Source organism: Musca domestica, unplaced genomic scaffold, assembly GCF_030504385.1.
Source record: "Musca domestica strain aabys unplaced genomic scaffold, Musca_domestica.polishedcontigs.V.1.1 10, whole genome shotgun sequence".
NCBI lineage: Eukaryota > Metazoa > Arthropoda > Insecta > Diptera > Muscidae > Musca > Musca domestica.
Genome location: NW_026712115.1, coordinates 5,188,664 through 5,208,939, shown reverse-complemented (window position 1 = coordinate 5,208,939; position 20,276 = coordinate 5,188,664). Strand labels below are relative to the sequence as shown.

Here is a 20,276-nt window from a genome sequence, read left to right as displayed (position 1 = left end):
TGACGTAGGGCTACGCTATCAGAATCACGACAACGAGCGATGGTACGAGACACAAGAGATTTATTCACATTTAAATGCTGGAGTGCTCTAACGATAGCCACTTGTGGTTTTCCAGCTAAATATAAAGAAATCACACTATCACGCATCAATTCCGTTCATAGAATTTATGTCCGGATAATATTAGATTCATAACTCAAGCCACAACCATATTCACTTTCCCAAAATTCATTTGGAATTGTAGTCGATTGTGCAAGCGTGCATTAAATTAGATTCTCCTCTTCGTTTCTTGTCACTGAATCCTTGAGAAATTTGCTGTATCGATGATTCGAGAGAATTTTTGGGACACGCGACCGTGGTATGCATTGTTGGGTGGTAAGTTTTGTCTCCGGAGTTTTCTACTCTTTGATAAATGGCTTTGAGACATACACACGCCAATAATCAGCCATATTTTTTCCCTCGGTTTGTCTATCTTAGCAGGATATCAAGTAGCCAATAGGCTCAACATTTTGGCGGTGGTGTCAGAAAAAAAGTATTTGAAATGGAAGATTTCATGACTGGTAATCAATTTTCTGCCTTTCAATCTTCCTACCTTCATCCTAGTTTAGAGGAGCAATGTGATTGAAAATAATCACTTCAGTGAAACATCAACGAAATCGGAAATTAGAAATGGGCTAGAAAAGGTGTTCAATGGTCTAGGGAGAAAAAAATGGAAATCCAGGAAAAAAGGTGCGTAGATGAGTTATGTCAAGCCTTTAAGCAATTTGCCTTAAAAAAGAAAAAAGTCGATGGTATTTCATGTATATAGTGATCAAAAGTTTGTTAATGATTCTCATACAACGGTAAATTCGATTTTTCGGGTTTTTGAGTTTTTTTTTTAATATTTCAACCCAATAAAATAAGTAAGGGTTCCGGCAAATATAGAAATATTGTCGTCGCTAATAGGGCATTAAAATTTACTGTTTTTTACTACGTAAAATTAAAGTTCATGATTATTAGTTATTTAATCAAAAACAATTTAAAAAAAATCGTCTTGACCAGTGCTTTTGAAATATAATAGTTTCACAAATATTTGCATTTTCTACGTAAACTTTAAACATTCTCTCTTTTACGATTGTGCCTCTCTTTACAAATACAAATATTTGTTTAAAAGGCTTTTCCAACACATTTTCTTGCCAAATGCCAGCGCAAATAATCGATCATAGTAAAAGTTGGTAAAACGTCTGCGAAATAAGGCTGCAAATAGCTGTGGGTTAGACAGAATCTAAAATGACCATGAAATGCAATCAAAAGTAAAGTATTGAAGTGAAACTCATAGCTTTAAACATGAAGCGATTATACCCTTTTTTAATAAAAATACATAGTTTAATTGAAAAAGGTGATGAACAAATGTTTTGACAATCTGAACTATATTTTTTTTGTAAATTAGTGCAAAATATGACCATTTTTCGCCATATCTGAAAAATAATATCGAGAAGGTCCTAAAATTTTGTATTTTAGTATGGAATGTCATCTTTCATAATCAACAACAACAACAACAACAACCATAGTATGGAGGGTATATTAAGTTTGTCATTCCGTTTGTAACTCCTCGAAATACTCATGTCAGACCCAACAAAGTATATATATTCTTGATCATCGTAAAATTCTAAGTCGATTTAGCGATGTCCGTCTGTCTATTGTAATCACGCTATCTTTCGAATGAATTGAGATATATGGCTCAAAATTTTGCACACATGTTTATTTCTCCAGTAGGCAGGTTAAGTTCTTAAATGGGCCATGTAGGTCCACGTCTTCGTATAGCCCCCATATAACGGTACCTCCCAATATTAGGTATTTTGATGATTTTACCGACATTATTCACCGAAATTGTTTGAGATGTGGTATTTGAAGTTCGTAATGGATGCTACAGCCTGTGACAGAAAATTGTCTATGCTGGTCCAGGTCTTCGCACAGCTCCAATTTACCGGCACCTCCTTATATACGATATTTTGATGATTTTAACTACATTATTCACCGTTTATTTAAAGTTTCGAATTTGAATGTGGTAATGGCTTATGACAAACAATGCCTACGTATGTCCACGTCGTATAGACCCCAATATAACGGCTATATTCGGTATTTTTAAAATTGTAACAGAATTTTTTAAGGATTTTATTTTTTGAAAATTTAAAAGTTCGGCCCGGCCGTACTGCTTTTTAACTTGTTCATTTGTTTGTTTTCTACGATTTATTTCAATTTTTTTAAATATGAAGTTGTTTGTTCCGAAAGTATTAATGAAACTATTAATCAACAATAAAGAAATATACCAGTAAAGAAAGTCTTAAAGTCGGGCGGCGCCGACTTTATGATACTACTACCACTTTGCTAATTAAGTAGAGCTCCACATAACAATTAAAAGTTTCTATGGGAGAATTCAATCATACACGCTATGATTATAATTATAATTTAAAGTTCAAAGGACTAAATATGCCGAAGCATTTGTATCTTTTAAATTCGGAATTGTATTGCCCATTTGGTGCACAATTAATTTGAAATCGGATAAAGATATATATGGGAGCTATATCCAAATCTGAACCGATCTCGATAAACTTTGGCAGCGATATTTCTGAGCTGTATTTGATATATTTCCCCGAATATCGTTGTTACAGAGTGCATATTACGGTTGTGGGTACCAAATATAACAAATCGGATGAATAATATATATGGAAGCTATAACTATATCTGAACCAAATTTGACATACTAGCTACTAGACTCAATTCGGTCGTAAGTGTCAAATTCCATCCCATTTGGACAAATATTAGACGTTTGGTGCACAATAAAAGGTAAATCGGACGATGTTATATATGGGAGCTATATCCAAATCTCAACCGATCTCGATAAAATTTAGCAAATGTATTTCTGAGCTGTATTTGATATATTTCCCCAAATATTGTTGTTGCATAGTGCATATTACGGTGGCGGTGGACAAAAATAACAAATCGGATGAACAATATATATGGGAGCTATAGCTATATCTGAACCGATTTCGATCAAATTTGGCATACATATTTTCAGGCCTAACATGGGTGTATGTGCAAAATTCCATACAATTCGGGCTGATATTACACGTTTGGTGCACAATAAAAGTCAAATCGGACGAAGATATATGGGAGCTATATCCAAATTTTGACCGATTATCTCCAATTTCAATAGGGTTCGTCCTTAGGCCAAACAAAAGACCTTTGCAAAATTTCATCTGGATCGGGCAATAAATGCGACCTGTACTTTGTTTACAAAAATACATGGACAGACGGACGGACGGACAGACGGACGGACGGACATGCATAAATCGACTCAGAATGTGATTCTATGCAGATCATCAAAAGGAACTATGGGTCTATCTCGTTTCCTTCTGTCTGTTACAAACAAATGCACAAAGACATAATACCCTGACCACCTTGTGGTGTAGGGTATAATAATGTTTTAACACTGATTTGTTGATGATTTGTAAAAGAAAGAGAATTTGGTTGGTGAGCGGATATTTTTATATAAAAATATTTCTTTTACCCAAAGGTGGAGGGTATTAAAATTTCGACCCGGCCGAACTTGTTGTTATTAATGTTGAAATTTCATATTGCAGGATTTATATAGGGTGTGAAAAATATATGGGAATAACAGACTTACCGGGAATGTATTGAGTTAATCTAATCCACAATTGAATTCTTAGACTTTTTGCGCATCAATTTAATATTAATCGTAAATTTGATGTCATTTAATTGCATTCTATCGGTATTCGATAAAATTACACTTTTATTAATAATTTTGTGACAAAAAAAATGTGTTAATTTATTGTTGACACATTGTTTTTTCATTTTGCAATAAACATCAACACCACACGTAATTGCCAACACTTTATCATAAATAATATTTGACACTTTATCGCACCCGTGGACCTCATTCAAATGATTTACAAAAAGAGAACTACAGAATGTCATAAATTTCAGTGGCAATAATCCCTAGACCACTATTATTGGTTAGTGGATTAATATTCCAACAATAATGCTTTTAATGTTGTTATTAATATTTGTGTACAATATTTTAACTAAATTTAAAATATATGTATCTTCATATTTGTTCTAGGTAGTTTCGCGCCATTTTTTTAATTGTTACCGCAGCAAAAACAAACAACTTTCTTTAAAGGACCTGTAGCTTTCGTCTGACAGGTATCCGCTTTAAACGTTTACACACTTCCGTATCCGAGTACCGAATGAAAGCAAGTCAGTGTGTCAATGTGGAAATTCATTCATGTTCTGTTTACAATTCATTCAATAGTAAATGGAGGGAGAGAAAAGGATTTGGTGTGAGAACAATGGCTATAGCAGGGTTTCCAAATGCGCAAAAATTCCCAACTTTAAGAAGCAACGAAAGTAAAAAAAAATGCAGATATATCTCAATTAAATATAACATAGTAGAGGCAAATATATATTTCAAGCAAATTTAATCGACTTCAGTTATGCCAATAATTTTTTGCAATAATAAGCATTTTTAAACACACAATAGCTAGAATTGAAATCATAAATAGTTAGTTACCCTATTTCTCACTGATTCTGCGCACAAAAAATCAGAAGTGATGTTCGGTTTATAATATTCGGTTTTCACCCGGCGTTATCATACGCAGGATATTGACAGGAAAGTTAAGTTGTTTCAAACTGAATTTTTATCGGCTATAAATTAAAGCTAGAGACAAGGCGCACTTATTGCTCACTGTAATATGTTTATAGTATAATAAGTAAAGTGATTTCTCCACATCTTTTTTAAACATTTTTATAGCATACTTCAAGGCGCTCTCCACAAGATTTAAACAGCAGCCTGTTTTTATACACTCATGGTATGGAGGGTATATTAAGTTTGTCAATCCATTTGTAACACCTCCAAATATACATTTAAGGCGCCACAAAGTATATATATCTTGATCAGATCCGTCTGTCCCTCTGTGGAAATCACTCTAGCTTCCAAACGAAATGAAGCAGATTGATAAAATTTTACTCAAATATAATATTTGAGCAAAATTTTATGAATCTGCAGGCTTTTTATACCCTACACCACAAGGTGGTCAGGGTATTATGTCTTTGTGCATTTGTTTGTAACAGGCAAAAGGAAACGAGATAGACCCATAGTTCCTTTTGATGATCTGCATAGAATCACATTCTGAGTCGATTTATGCATGTCCGTCCGTTCGTCTGTCCGTCCGTCCGTCCGTCCGTCCGTCTGTCCATGTATTTTTGTAAACAAAGTACAGGTCGCATTTATTGCCCGATCCAGATGAAATTTTGCACTGATCATTTGTTTGGCCCAAGGACGAACCCTATTGAAATTGGAGATAATCGGTCAAAATTTAGATATAGCTCCCATATATATCTTCGTCCGATTTGCCTTTTATTGTGCACCAAACGTGTAATATCAGCCCGAATTGTATGGAATTTTGCACATACAACCAAATTAGGCCTGAAAATATGTATGCCAAATTTGATCGAAATCGGTTCAGATATAGCTATAGCTCCCATATATATTGTTCACCCGATTTGTTATTTTTGTCCATCGCTGCGGTAATATGCACTCTGCAACAACAATATTTAGGGAAATATATCAAATACAGCTCAGAAATACATTTGCAAAATTTTATCGACATTGGTTCAGATTTGGATATAGCTCCCATATATAACTTCGGCCGATTTACCTTTTATTGTGCACCAAACGTCTAATATTTGTCCAAATGGGATGGAATTTGGCACATACGACCGAATTGAGTCTAGAAGCTAGTATGTCAAATTTGGTGAAGATCGGTTCAGATTTAGCTATAGCCTCCATATATATTATTCATCCGATTTGTTATATTTGTTACCCACAACCGTAATATGCACTCCGTAACAACTATATTCAGGGAAATATATCAAATACAGCTCAGAAATATCTTTGCCAAATTTTATATATATATTTATCCGATTTCAAATTAATTGTGCACCAAATGGTCAATACAAGTCCGAATTTAAAAGATACAAATGCTTCGGCATGTTTAGTCCTTTGAACTTTAAATTATAATTATAATCATAGCGTGTATGATTGAATTCTCCCATAAAAACTTTTAATTGTTATGTGGAGCTCTACTAAATTAGCAAAGTGGTGTAGGGTATCATAAAGTCGGCCCCGCCCGACTTTAAGACTTTCTTTACTGGTTTGTATTGAAAATGGGCCATGTAGGTCCATGCTCATAAAGAAACCCTTGTGTGGAATTTCAGACAATTCCATTGAAAAATGTCGCTGAAATCATCAAAACACCGAATATCAGGGGGGTACCGTTATATGGGGGCTATACGATATCGTGGACCTACATAGATAATTCTCTTTCAAGGGATAAAGTACCCACAAGGAACTCCTTGTGTGGATTATCAGACAATTCTGTTGACAAATATGGCTAAAATCATCAAAATACCGAATATCGAGGGGTACCGTTATATGGGAGCTATACTATATCGTGGACCGATATAGTCCATCTTCGAACTTGACTTGCAGACAAAAACAGATCTGTGCAAAATTCTAGCTTCCTATCTTTATTCCATTTGACTGTAGCGTGATTACAACAGACGGACAGACGGACGGACAGGGCTAAATCGTCTTAGAATTTTACGCTGATCAAGAATATATATACTTCATCAAAGCCACATTTTCCAATGGAATAGTCTGAAATTCTACACAAGGAATTCTTTGTGAGCACTTTAGCCTCTGAAAGGGAATTATTGACAATTATTCAGTATTTTGACAATTTTAGACACATTTTCCAATTGAATTATCTGAAAATCCACACAAGGAGTTCCTTGTGAGTACTTTACCCCTAGACATAGATTTGTCTATATAGGTCCACAAAATCGTATATCCCCCATATATCGGCACCTTCCGATATTAGGTATTTTAAAGATTTTAACAAAATTTTCAATGGATTTTTTTTGAAAATGTCCTAATTTGTTCCAAATGGTGGAGGGTATTTAAAGTTCGGCCCTGACGAACTTACTGCTTTTTTACTTGTTAACTCTACTTTCATAATCTGCCAAATTTCCCCCGTAAGTATTGAAACAATTAAATTTTGTCGCACAGTATAATCCACGCGTAGCCATCTGTAATATTGCCGAAGGCTTTATATGCGAAAATTTAATAAAATGGAAATCATAAATCGGGAAGACTAAACAATTAAAAATACCCGGTGTGCGAATCAAGTTTTTTCCACTTAGACTACGACAACTCTCATTAAGAAATCTTACCATACAGCTGCATCATTCAAATAAAAACTCAACTTTACTATTATTAATAATCATAATAATCATAATAATGATAATAATGTTTTATTTTTTATTTTTAATTCGTTTTAAGTACATTTCTTCATTTATTTACTGCTTTACAATCGATGGAAAGTAGATAATACGAACTTATAGCTCAAACTTAAACTATGTTCCTTAATTCGTAATGTTTAAAAAGATTGGCATACTCCAAGGGGAGTATGGATAATACTTGATCTGCTCGCTATATATGCATTGAAACTTTTTATCGTATAATACTGATTTATAGTTTACATAAAAAAGACGGAAAATATCAAAATATCTTAAAAGTGTTATTTTGTAAAAAAAAATAGTAGTGTAAACTTCTAATAAGAAGCACGAAAATATTTAAAAAAACAGCTGATAGGTATACAAAATGTACTATTAAGGAATCTCAATACGTTGTTGCAGTTTCATAATAAAATGTCATGTATTTTTTGTGTGTTTAAAATGTAAAATAATTGTTCCTTAAGATTACATTCATTTCTGTAAGTTAAAAATAAACTTATATAAAATAAAAAAATATTATTTATATAACAAATAATACAACCTTGTATAAATGAGTATTTCTTTTCATTTGTCTTTGAAAATGTAATTTTCTTTTTTATAAATGCAACTGAACCTAGTTTATAGTACATAATTGAATAATGAGTTTATTGGTTTTCATGCATATTAATACTACACCAGAATGTGAAATAGCGTCCGGGTCAACCAACCTATGGCCTTTTCGATATGTTATAATGAAATGAGCAGATATAAAAGGCTATATCAAAGTCTATTGCCGCTGTTAAAGGTAATTTGTAGTAAAAATACTGAACTCAGCTTCGAGAAAAGTACACATATCAGGCCGATCCAAGAACCTAATTCATGTAACAAATTGTTTCCGAAGTCTAACATGTAAGAATTATACGTTTTCGTTAAGATATGTTGAGAACATGTATATTTGTCAGGAAACACTTAAATCTAATACTTAAGCGACGTCAATGGACTTACTAAACTATTATTCAAAAATATCTTCTTCCTCCCAGCAGAGGCAGCGGGACCATCAAATAAGTGTGATGAGCTTCGCAGTAGGTTAGTTTGTGAGCATGGACGACACCCACATCGTTCCTGAGCCTGAAAAAGGGGCCGGGTGGTCCCACTACTGAAGCCAGGAAAGGATACCCGCAAAGGTGAATCATACAGGCCGATTTCGCTTTTATCGCCTGTAGTAAAGACCCCTGAAGAATTACTTCTACCCAGCATCAGAGGAAGTTATCCAGTTGCTGATCACCAACATGATCTCGTAGGAAACACAGCATCACAATAGCTATATCCACATGTATTACGTTGAGAATATTACCCTCCGGCAGAGTTAAAACGTTGAAAAACAGTTAAATATGTGAATGTCAGTCATACATGGAATTCCAGAACAAGAAAACCGCCCTAAGTCAACGGCCACACTCTTTAGTACATGATTTGCGGAGGTAAGAAAACAGCTGAAAATACAAATCGAGGAGCACCGATCCGACCTCTGCTAAGGCGTCACATTCGACGGTATGTCCAAGTCACCTGCGCGATTCACAATTATCTGGCGTGTACCACAACATCATTACACGCCATTTCCGCACATATTAGTAGAGGATTGAACCAGAACAAGCCGTGTGACCTATCAAAGGCATTTGATACGGTCAATCGTGCCATACTGTTTGAGGACGTGTAGAGAACCACCCTCCGGCCAAATTTGAAACGTTGGATAATCAACTATATGTGTGGACGCCAGTCGTACGTGGAATTCCTCAAGGTGGGGTCATATCTCCGGAACTGTTTAACCGCTACCTTTCAGGAATTCCTCGACCTCCAGACGGCGATCATACGATACGTCGGGTTAATGACATATGTGAAAGGCTGAACCCCTAACTCGTGGAGCTTGCCGCATACTTCCACGCGAGGAATATGAAAATATCCGCCATGAAATCAACGCCCTCACTCTTTACCACATGGTCTGAGAAGATGAGAACACAGCTGAATGTGCAGGTCGAGAGGAATTTAATACCGACCACGAACTACCCCAAGATTCTAGGGGTCACATTCAACAGCATGTTCAAGTTGTCCGCGTAAGCCACAGCTATCTGCGATTTTATCTTGTCTAGGGTGCCTTCTCATGACACCAGTGGACCATCTACATGAGGAGGCGAAAATCCTTCCTTTACGTCAGCATAATCATATGCTTCCGTTGCAGTACCTGCTTGGGTGTTACCGTGAGAATCATCGTAACCACCAAAGGACATACACGATCTAGAGAGGAAGGTCCAACGCTATAGGAGAGAACCTCTAGATCGGGAGCCTATCAGGCAGGTCTAAGTGGCATTCATACCGATGCAGTAGCAGATGCCATCAGCAGTTATAGAATGAATACCGTCCAAACCAGGCTAGTTTTTGTGCAATTACGTTCAGGATGGTGTATTCGTCTCAATTCGAACACGAATTGATAAAGATGTGCGTGTCGCCTGCCCGGCGCCTGATACAGGCCCGCACAATACGCTACACCTCTTTAATTGCACAGCCAAACCTACCCAACTCACCCCAGAAGATCTCTGGCTACAGGCCGTTAAAGTAGCCGAATTTCTAAACCTGGAGCTGGAACCAGATTAGCAGAACACAAACACATGCATGTACTACTGCTACAACAACAACATCTTGAAATAAATTCAAAAGTAGGAACAATATCCCTAAGGTGTTAGCCGGCAGCACTTGTGGTGCAGATAAGAAGACCTTGTTGCCCTTCTAAAAGAAAGTCTTACTAGGTCGACCTGTGCTTAGCACCGCGACTGCAGTGTGCTCTGTGAAGATTATTCAGACTAGCTAGAATGCCGCCCAAGAATTGCAGCAGACTACGTTCTCTTCTTACGTCACAATAATCATATGATTTTGTTATAGAGCATGTTCGGGATGGCGTGTCAGGAAGAACCTGTATGAGAGTCTCTAATCAAGAAGACTATCTTGGCATTCGTACTGATACAGATTCCATGTACAGTATGAATTCCGTCTTCAGAGTTCATATCCCATCCATTCCAGCTGAAGAACCTCGGCTACCTAGACAAACCAGGGTAGTTTCGGGCGCGAATAGATGAAGATGTGCAAAAAGTCTGCCTAGCGTACGACACAGGCCCGCATACTACGCTGCACTTTGGAAAATCTTGTCTACAGTCTTTGAAAGTAGCTGCACTTTTGAGTTTGGAATTAGAATCTGACCAACAGAAAGCAACATGGAACATATTACTGTTACAACAACAAAGTAGAATATAAAAAAGTAAAACTTGCAAAATATTCAAAATTAAAACTCAACCCAATAGATTTTGTCACATAAGCATAGCAAAAATACTTATGAAATTTATGCAAATAAAATTAATTTACCTGCAAAGTTAGGGGACCCATGCAGGGCTTCATTACAAAGATCAATAGAGAAAAGTATGACAATAAGAGAAAATAGTCTTCAGACTAAACAAGAATAATAAAAGCTAAACATAAACCATCAAGTTTAACAGATTCGAACAAAAAATGAGAATCTGATTTAGTATTAAAATGCATATTGGTTTGTAAAATTGCAAAATGTAATAAATCGTAATACTATACACACAAACTAACAGTCATTTTACCTCGCATACGAACGATAAGAGATAAAGAAATTTTAAAGAGTACGTTTCTATAACTTCAAAACTTGCCCCAAAATAAACACAGCTTCATGCTAATTTTTTTTTTGAAAAATGGGAACCATAAGCAAAACCGAACATTAAAGGAGTTTTGGTAGTGGGACACATTCACAAAATGTTTGCAAACAATAAAACATTGACGCATATGTAACCCTAAGATGGTAGTAGAAGAAATACTTTCAAGATAGTATTTTTCACGGTTAATTTGTGTCCATGAAGATAAATGAAATATGGAACAATTTCGTCATTAAAATCCCAAAATTCTCGCATGAGAACATATTGTCAACTGCAGGAAAATTGCCCTTGACCTGAAGAAAATCAAATCATTAGTTAGGTTTGGATGAACTGTCATCAGTTTAGAAACCATTTGACAACTACATTACTGGCAATTCAATTTCTTCTCCAAGAATAAACCAAATTACAGCACAGCAATATTTTAAAAGTCGCTGACTATTAAAAACGACTGAACATGTGAAGAAGATGGTTTCGCCTCAACCAATTTCACATCTGGCATAGTATTTCAAAGTGATTTGAGATGAACGATTAGTTCTACATACTCTCTATATAGAATATTATCAATAATTGCGTCTATACATAAATACCGTTTAAAGTTTCCTATGATATTGTCTATTGTGTATCCATTGTCGGTGCCGGAAGTGTTGCTGCCATTTCATTTGTCGATGACATATTACTGGCTTGAGAGTAGACACGCATGCGAGCCTCATGTTCCAATAGGGCTAAACGAATTCGTTGTTCGTGTAATTCACGCATATAACGTAATTTAATATCCTGTTCTTGTTGTTCATGGCGCAATTTCTGTTCGTGTTCTTTGCGAGCAAAATCCATTTCAGCTAAACGTGCACGTTTCATTAGATCAAACAGTTGCTTTTTGAATTTCTCATCTCTAGACGCCGGCGGTGATGGCGGCGGTGTTGACAGGTTGGAGGTGGTATGTGTTGCTGGTTTGTTTTCCATGGGAGCGACATAATTTGCATTCAGATTCGATGTTAAGGGTATCGTCATTGTGACACCAGCTGTAGAGTTTTCCAGATCACCCATCGATGCAGCAGCTTCACATTTTTGTCGTTTTATTTTTAAACCTATAACGGGTTTGTCACCCGGCGATTTTATGTCCTTTTCTTTAGCTGGTTTCTCCTTTAATTTTGGTAACACTTTTCTTTTCTTCACGGGCACCACTTCATTTATGGGCTCACTAATTTGTTGAAATTCTAAATTCTGAGATTCGGCCGAGGTGGATGGCGATAGAGCTAATGTTGATGTAGGTTGGGTATCTTCACTATTACTGGTATTATTGAAAAGGGTTGCAGGTAAAGCGGCCAAGGGTGTATCATCTTCTTCGTCCAAATCATCGAGCAGTTCTTTTTTAATTTGTATTGCAGAGTTACGGGTCTGACTACGTGTGCCACCAATGGCTGGCTCCTTTAACATTTCCTCCATAAACTCGAGCATTTGTAAACCTTCCAGCATGTTTGTAGATTTTGGATTTTTCTGTTGATATTCTTTTTTAGCTGAATTCTTCATGCTGCGCCACTGCACCTGTATTTGTTCCATCGAACGATGACGGAAATTTAATGCATTGAAGCTTTTTTTTGGGGGAAGAGAAATGAAGATGTTAATTTTTAAAGAGCAACGAAATAAAATGTGCGTAACTTACTGCTTGGTAACGTGTAACCACGCCAAACGCTTCGATTTAATTGATTTGGCATCGACTGATTTATTTTCCACAAATTCCACCTTTGGTTTAATGATTTCCACTAAGAGGCCCTGAAAAGGAGAACAACATATAAAAATTATTCGATCTCTTTCAATGAAATTTACGTATTAAGTCGAAGGAAGTTAAATTATAGATTAAATAAATAAATTCACAACTGAACATAAACTTAATGAAGAATCTGACTATATATATAAAAATCTTAGCACAAAAACTTTTTACGCAGTCAGTGTTAGATCAATTTGTAGAAAGAAAAGATTTACATCAGGAGTCAGAAACTGAAAGTTTCAAATGGAAATTTTTAAATGAATAAATGTCTCCAGTTGATTTTATTATTTCATAATATGATATAGGTATATCGAGATTGCTTTTGAATTGTTATAGAAAAATATTCCATAAGCTTGTCATATATACATACTATCGTTTGTTTCGTCCCTGTAATTCCACAATCCGTTTCACTTCACACAAATATTTCTGTATTAAAAAAGAATGACCAGATGAGCGAGTTGCTGCTTGAAAACTAATATCTAAATCCATTCTCAGACTCAAGCAACTCTGAACGTAACACAATGTGAGCTTTTGTAGAGTTTTCTCAGAATGCCATGTCAGCAAAAAGATACCATGAAATGTGAGTGAAAAAACGTTGGATATACAGGGTGAGATGAAAAAATTGCAACCAACTTCAGACTGCTGTCATTTCTAAGCCACTTGTCCGACAGCTGTTAAAATTATTTCAGTGACAGCTCATTGTATTTTGTTACAAGCGTACAAAAGCATTTTGGTGACAATTTTCCAGAAAAAAAGTTATTCGTGATGGAATTCAAGCGTGATAGTGTGATTTCTTTATATTTGGCTGGAAAACCACAAGTGACTATCGTTAGAGCATTCCAGCATTTAAATGTGAATAACGGTAACGATAAAATGGACGGTAGAGAACAGCAACATCAGCAGAAATGGTTCAAAAAGTAAAGAAGCCACTTGATCGAAACCCGCGTCACAGTGGCCGAAAATGGCTCGTGAGCAATATTCCATTCGGCAATTATTGAAAAATGAGCTTGTGGTAAAGCCATTGAAATTGAAAGTTCAAGAACTTACACCGCAACAGAAAGAAAATAGACTCAAAAGAGCTAAAGAGTTGTTTCGCTTGGTCGAAAGTGGTCGCTCTCCGCTCGTATTAATCGACCGTGGCATCAGAATAAAAAATTCTGGAGGATGTATTAAAGTATTGGGCAAGCAAACATTCTCGCTTCATTTCCAGCGGACAATGGCCGAAAAAATCCCCGGTTGCCAATCCGTTGGACTATTGCGTCTGGAAAATTTTGGAAAGCAAACGAACAAATCTAAACTTATTCCAAAATTTGATGCTATTTCCGACATATTTTGCTTTCATTCAATAAAATTAAAAAAAATGTAAAAATTATGGCGTTTGACTTTGTTGCAGTTTTTTTTTATCTCACCCTGTACATTAGAAACTTTATGATTTAGAAACTGCACGATTTAAAAGAGCAAAGATAATGGGCATATGAATACGAATTAAATTTACTAAACTAAGAAACATAATCGAATTTAAGTTTTTTTTTCTAAGACTATGCATTTTTTATGAAGAAAGTGTTGAAACTTCAATTGTCTTCGGTTGTGACCTCTTTTAAAGTAAACAAGAATAGGTCAACTATTTCCACAGAATTTTATTATATTATAAGGCTTAATATAAATGTTCATAACTCAGAAAAAAAGATGTAGAACTTGTATTCAAATAACCAAGATTTGAATAAAATGGCTGAATGGTAGAAATTGGATCCTTAATAAAATTTCTAGTCTGCTGCAGCTGTTATTTATCCAAATAACGAAAATCTGAATGTACCGTTTTATTAGAATTATACCTAAATATGGACCGATATTTGAACACCAAACAACTTGGGAGTGCTACAAACAATTATGCCAAATTTCATTCATATATCGTTCAAATTTTAGCCTATAGTTTGCCTCTTAAATTTAGTATTTTCAACTGAACAAGAGGGTTTAAAAATGACAGATTAATTACACTCTATATCTCATGGTAGAGGGTGTAACTAAATTGTTGAAATGGCCTGAATATCTGGAAGTTTTCACAGGTTTCTTTTCATCTTTAAAAATATGCCAAGAATTAACGCACATCTTTAAGCGCCATCTACTGGCCTACTCACATAACGATCATATACTGCTTGTTATTGTTTGTACAGTTGAACACGGAAATCTGAATAAATACCCAATTTAATATTGAACAAACAAATTTCTTTTCACTACCAAAAAAATCACATTCTTCCAAAAAATCCAATAAGAACAAACACTGACCAAAAACGAGGTAGGTATCCCTTGTCCATATTGAATGGTGGCAAAACGATTTAACTACAACTTAACATTCACACCGATAACACATTCTCACAAACATTCGCAGTATTTCTTATAGACATTTTACTTAAAAACGCCTGCATACATAAAATATCTTGGGTATCCTGTCAACTATAGTGGAAGACATTACAAGTGAAAAAGCTGAAATGGTCAACTTACACGCTCAGCTTCCTCCCAGTTGAGGGAACGTTTTTTTCGCACCGATTTCTTTTTGCCCATGGACGACTCTTCCGTTTCACCCGTTTCATTGTCGACAGACTCATCCACTTTTGCAAAGGTTTTCAATTCCGAACTAAACTCACTACCATTTTCATTTTTTACACAACTACCGTTGCCATCATCTAAATCCTCATCAGCTTCCGGAAATTGATCGAAATCCTCTTCGTTTTCAGATTTCGGCGTCTCTGGCGGCGGTGGAGCTTGTGGTATAGCGGGCTCCACCTTCGTTCCCCCAAGAGTTGCGGAAATTTTCAATGGTGTTACCAAAGGACTCGGACTCCCATTTACGTTCGGCTCCAATTTCATTTTTGATTTTTTCCGTTTATATTGTTTTGTTGCCGTTGAAAGCTTAATTTTGTAGCAGTTTTGTTTCTGCCCAAGAGAATTACAAATTTTTCTTCGTTTTTTTCTTCCTTCAAACTTTGATTTTTTGTTTATATATGCTCCAACTCCAACATTAGGGTTGTATGAATCGACAAACGACCTATCGAATGTTTATAGCAAAACAGAGCTGTTATCGATACGAACGATAACTTTGCGTAATGTGTAACCGATACTTGCACATAGAAATCCGTTGGAATTTTTAATTTAAATCTATATAGATAAAAAATTGATGTTGTCGGACAAATAAATCTTTTTTCATTAATACAAGTTTCATTTAAATATGAACTGTCCGATAAGCAAATGCCAGATTCATTCAGATTTAGATTCAATCTTGTGGAGTAACACAAAAATTCCATTCTTGTTGTTTCGCGGGTTTTCCGCAATATAAGAATTTTGTTAAAAAAAAAGAAAAATAAACAAAACCAACTGTTGCATATTTAAAAGTCTATCTCCAGCACAGAGTAGCATTTTTCTAGTTTAGAACGAAGCTACCTCCTTAATACAATTTGTTTCTTTTGGTGCCCTTATTCTGTCAAAACATATACATATTTTGTGTATATGTGTGTATTTTTTTGAATGAAAAATGCAATAATTTGAAATTATTTCAAATTCGGTTGCAAAATAAATGCATACTTTTGACGTTTAAGGGCAACACATTGTACAATTTTGGGATAAAACTGCATTGTCCTACTATTTTAGATTTAATCTTGTGGAACAACACCAAAATTTCATTCTTGTAGTAGCATTTTTCCAGTTTCTTTGAAGTTAGGTAACCTTTCTTATTGAGCCATGTGTCAGACCATCTTTCCTTTATATTTTAACGTAAAGTTTACTCTGTTCTAGAACCCGCAAGAATCTACTTGTTTTGCGTTTTTTTTTCTATATCATAAAGGAAAAATCAGTTCTGTAACAGACCTTTGACATGGTATTTTAGTCCAACCAAGAAGCATGTGCATATCATATTCAGTTAACCTTCGGGCGGCTTAAATTAAACTTCAGTGGCAATCTTTCCCATTTCGCTATTGAAGATTTATAACTGCAGTCTATATGATGATGTTGACCAGTACTCTGATAATATCAATAAGAAACGAGACAGACTTCTTATATAAATTGGACACAGAAGTTAAAAATTAAAATTTAGGGGTTTACAAAGATACGTCATATGCAAGCACAGCGTCTACATTATTAAAAAATCTAAAGACTCTGTTACAGAACCAGCAAGTATCAACTAGTTGTGCAATTTTCTTTATATCATAAAGGAACAATCGGTTGTAGTAAAAATTTTAAAATCCTTGCTGTTCTGGAACAGGACATATATCAAAATGTTGTACGAGTGGCTACATAAAACCCGTCTTTGTCAATATATGGTCTGTTCCAGAATTGCAAGAATGTAAAAGTTTTTACTACGATAACCGATTTTCCCTTTAAGATATTGGAGAAATTTGCAAAACTAGTAGGTTCTGGAACAGACCTATATATAGCGTCAGATGTAGATGACAACCGCCTAAATATATTTTTGGTGCCCATATTCTGTTTTGAAAAAATGTTTGAAATTATGCAACAGAAATATATTTTTCCACATTAACTTGCAAAAAATGTATAGTTTTAGAATAAAACAATTGGTCTGCTCCAGTACCTACAGGAATCTACTAATATTGAATTTTTTACTTTCTTGCAATTCTGGAACAGACCAAATATTGTCCCTCAGTCTTAGATTCAATTTTGTGGAAAAAATCCAATATTTCATACATGTTTTGTGGTGTTTCCAACTGCAAAATTGAAAAAAAAAATGAAAAAGAAAATTAAATAAACAAAATCAGTTTTTGCATGTTTGAAGGTATACTTGACATAATAAGACTCCAGAGGTATAGCTAAGCTAAGTGCTATACCAAATCTCTTTGAGAAAATTCTTAGTGATACGCTGTCCTTTTAAGTCTCCTCTGTATTACCCAACTTTCAGCACGGTTTCGAAAAAAATCGCTTAACTATTACAAATGTTTAGAACTAACTATTGTAAACGATGGTTTTAAAAATAGAATGCAGTCAGACACTATCTACATGGATATCGGAAAAGCATTTGACAAGGTTAATCATGATCTGCTGCTTCTGAAACTTGATAAGATGGATTTCATTAATTGTCTGGTGAAATGGTTCAAGTCTTATTTATCAGGAAGAATGCAAAAGGAAACATTTAACAATGCTACTTCAAAAACTATTCTATCCTATCCTCAGCAATGGTGAACAAAGCTAATCTACACTAGGATTTATAAAAAGATGGAGCAAGGAGATTACGGACCCCCTAGTCACAAAACAACTATATATTTCCTCTGTTCGAAGTTTATTGAATATGGCTCTATTGTCTGGCTCACCTTTTATGCAATGCACTCTAATTTCTAACAAATTCTATTGTTCGCTTTGCGTAGTCATGGGTGGAGTCATGAAACATTTCCCTTTTATGAAACCAGACTTAATATATGAAAACTTTCTTCATTGAAAAATCTACAGAACATTATACATCTCATAATTTAGTGATGAGCAGAATTTCGATAAAGGTTTCCAATAGACGTACAAGGAATTTCCAAGAGCTTCAGCCCAATATTTGGTCTGTTCCAGAACACCAAAAATGTGAAAGTTTTTACTACGATAACCGATCTTCCTTTATGATTTCGAGAAAAATAGCAAAACTAGTAAATTTAAAAGCTATTATAGGAATAACTATGCAAATAATGATCCACTGGGTCTCCTAGTCGTCTAATTCAATCAATTTTACAATATACATAACTGATCTATCTGAAAATAAAAATATTTTAAAAAGGAAATTAATATTGCAATTAGATTCTTAATATAATCTGTATGCACCATTATATAATTACAGAAGGTAGAACAAAGCTAACCCCTAAATACAATTTGTTTATGCCGTCCACAATAAAAAAGTAAGGTAGAACTACCAGCTGATTACAATTTCATTCGTCTTTCCCCTTTTGACTTATTGTAAAAATAAAAAAATAATATCAAATAAATAAAAACAACTTGTTGCATATAATTTTGAATAATTCTGACGGAAGCAGGCCTTTGCCTCAGGGCTGCATTTCTCTAGTTTTACGAAGCTGTTATATCTCCTTATTGTACCATGCCCTCCACCATAGTATGGAGGGTACATTAAGACCCCACAAAGTCTATATATTCTTGATCAGCATAAAATTCTATATCGATTTAGCGATGTCCGTCCGTGAAAATAACTCTAGTTTCCGAACGAAATTAAGTTGATTGATAAAATTTTACTCAAATGTATATTATATCTGCAGGACTTTTGGTATTGAAAAAGGGTCATGTAGGTCCACGTTTTGGTATAGCCCCACATATAACGGTACCTCCGATATTCGGTATTTTGATGATTTTAGCGACATTATTCACGGAATTGTTTCAAATTTATTATTTGAATTTCGAAATGGATACTACAGTCAAAGACAGAAATTTTTCTATGCAGGTCCACGTCTTCGTATAGCCCCATATAACGGTACCTCCCGATATTCGGTACTTTTGATGATTTTAGCGACATTTTCAACGGAATTAACTCAAATTTGGTATTTGAAGTTCGTAATGGATACTACAGCCTATGCCAGAAAATTGTCTGTGCAGGTCCACGTTTTTTTTTACCCCCTATGGTGCCTCCCTATATTCGGTATTTTAATGATTTTAGCTACATTATAAACAGATTTTTTCAAGTTTCACATTTGAATATTGAATTGTGCTCCACGTCGTCGTATAGACCTTAATATACGGCTACATTCGGTATTTTTTTAAGATTTTAACAGAATATTTAACGGATTTTATATTTTTGAAAATTGCCAATATTGTACCAAATGGTGGAGGGTATTCAAAGTTCGGCCCGGCCGAACTTACAGCTTTTTTAATTGTTTCTATATCATGAAGGTAAAATCGGGTATAGTAGTAAAAACGTTTTACATTCTTGCAGTTCTGGAACAGACATTTGTCAATTTTATAATTTGGGATTTGGATTATTAACTTGTAAATGGTGGACTAGTAATCCAAGAATGTTTAATGTTGATGTTTTTTTGAACTTCAAGGAATCGCTAAGAAATCGTGGAAAAACTACTGCTCTGTTCTAAATTAGTGTTTAGATACTGGTAGGATCTGGAATAGAGCATAAGTCTCTTTCGAATAGAAATCAAATGCTATGTTCCAGGACCTGCAAGAATCAACTAATTGAACTAAAAAATGTCGTTTTGTAAATTATAACAACTGGTCTGTTCCAGAAACGCAACGCAATGTACAAATTTTTGATACGATAACTGATTTTCAATTTATGATATTGCAAAATAATTGCAACTGATAAAGCTGATTCAAACACAGGCTCTACTCTATTGAAAAAACTGACCCCAGAAGCCGGATCATCCGAAGTGGCCAATTTTCAGTCATTTTTGTTTTCTACATTTCTACCGACAAGGACCATAAGATTGTAATACTTAACGAATAACATGGCTCAATGCGTT

The 20,276-nt window shown here is 35.0% G+C and overlaps 2 protein-coding genes across 4 annotated transcripts in view; both read right to left on the bottom strand.

The window, feature by feature from the left end:
- The window catches only part of LOC101888248 (tyrosine-protein kinase receptor torso), a 257,277-nt gene extending 253,488 nt beyond the window's left edge, over positions 1-3,789 (bottom strand). For all 3 annotated transcript variants that reach the window (XM_059125667.1, XM_059125673.1, XM_059125675.1), the window contains exon 1: positions 3,665-3,789. The gene's annotated coding sequence lies outside the window, so the exon portion shown is untranslated. The remainder of the gene's footprint in view (positions 1-3,664) is intronic.
- A 6,676-nt stretch (positions 3,790-10,465) lies between these two features.
- On the bottom strand, positions 10,466-15,819 carry LOC101895434 (uncharacterized). The gene is made up of 3 exons (XM_005186600.4): positions 15,319-15,819; positions 12,715-12,824; positions 10,466-12,642 (listed from the first exon to the last, which is right to left on the bottom strand). The coding sequence occupies exons 1-3, from the start codon at positions 15,682-15,684 to the stop codon at positions 11,667-11,669; spliced, it is 1,452 nt and encodes a 483-aa protein (XP_005186657.1). The 5' UTR covers positions 15,685-15,819; the 3' UTR covers positions 10,466-11,666.
- Positions 15,820-20,276: the final 4,457 nt, after the last annotated feature.

What these genes read in the sequence shown, in the direction of transcription:
- LOC101895434 (XM_005186600.4), bottom strand. Translation starts at nt 15,684, where the DNA reads ATGAAATTGGAGCCGAACGTAAATGGGAGTCCGAGTCCTTTGGTAACA. An exon ending in ACTGGGAGGAAGCTGAGCGT is followed by an intron (nt 12,825 to 15,318) that starts GTAAGTTGACCA and finishes TCTCCTTTTCAG; the next exon opens with GGCCTCTTAGTGGAAATCAT. An exon ending in TGGTTACACGTTACCAAGCA is followed by an intron (nt 12,643 to 12,714) that starts GTAAGTTACGCA and finishes CCCAAAAAAAAG; the next exon opens with CTTCAATGCATTAAATTTCC.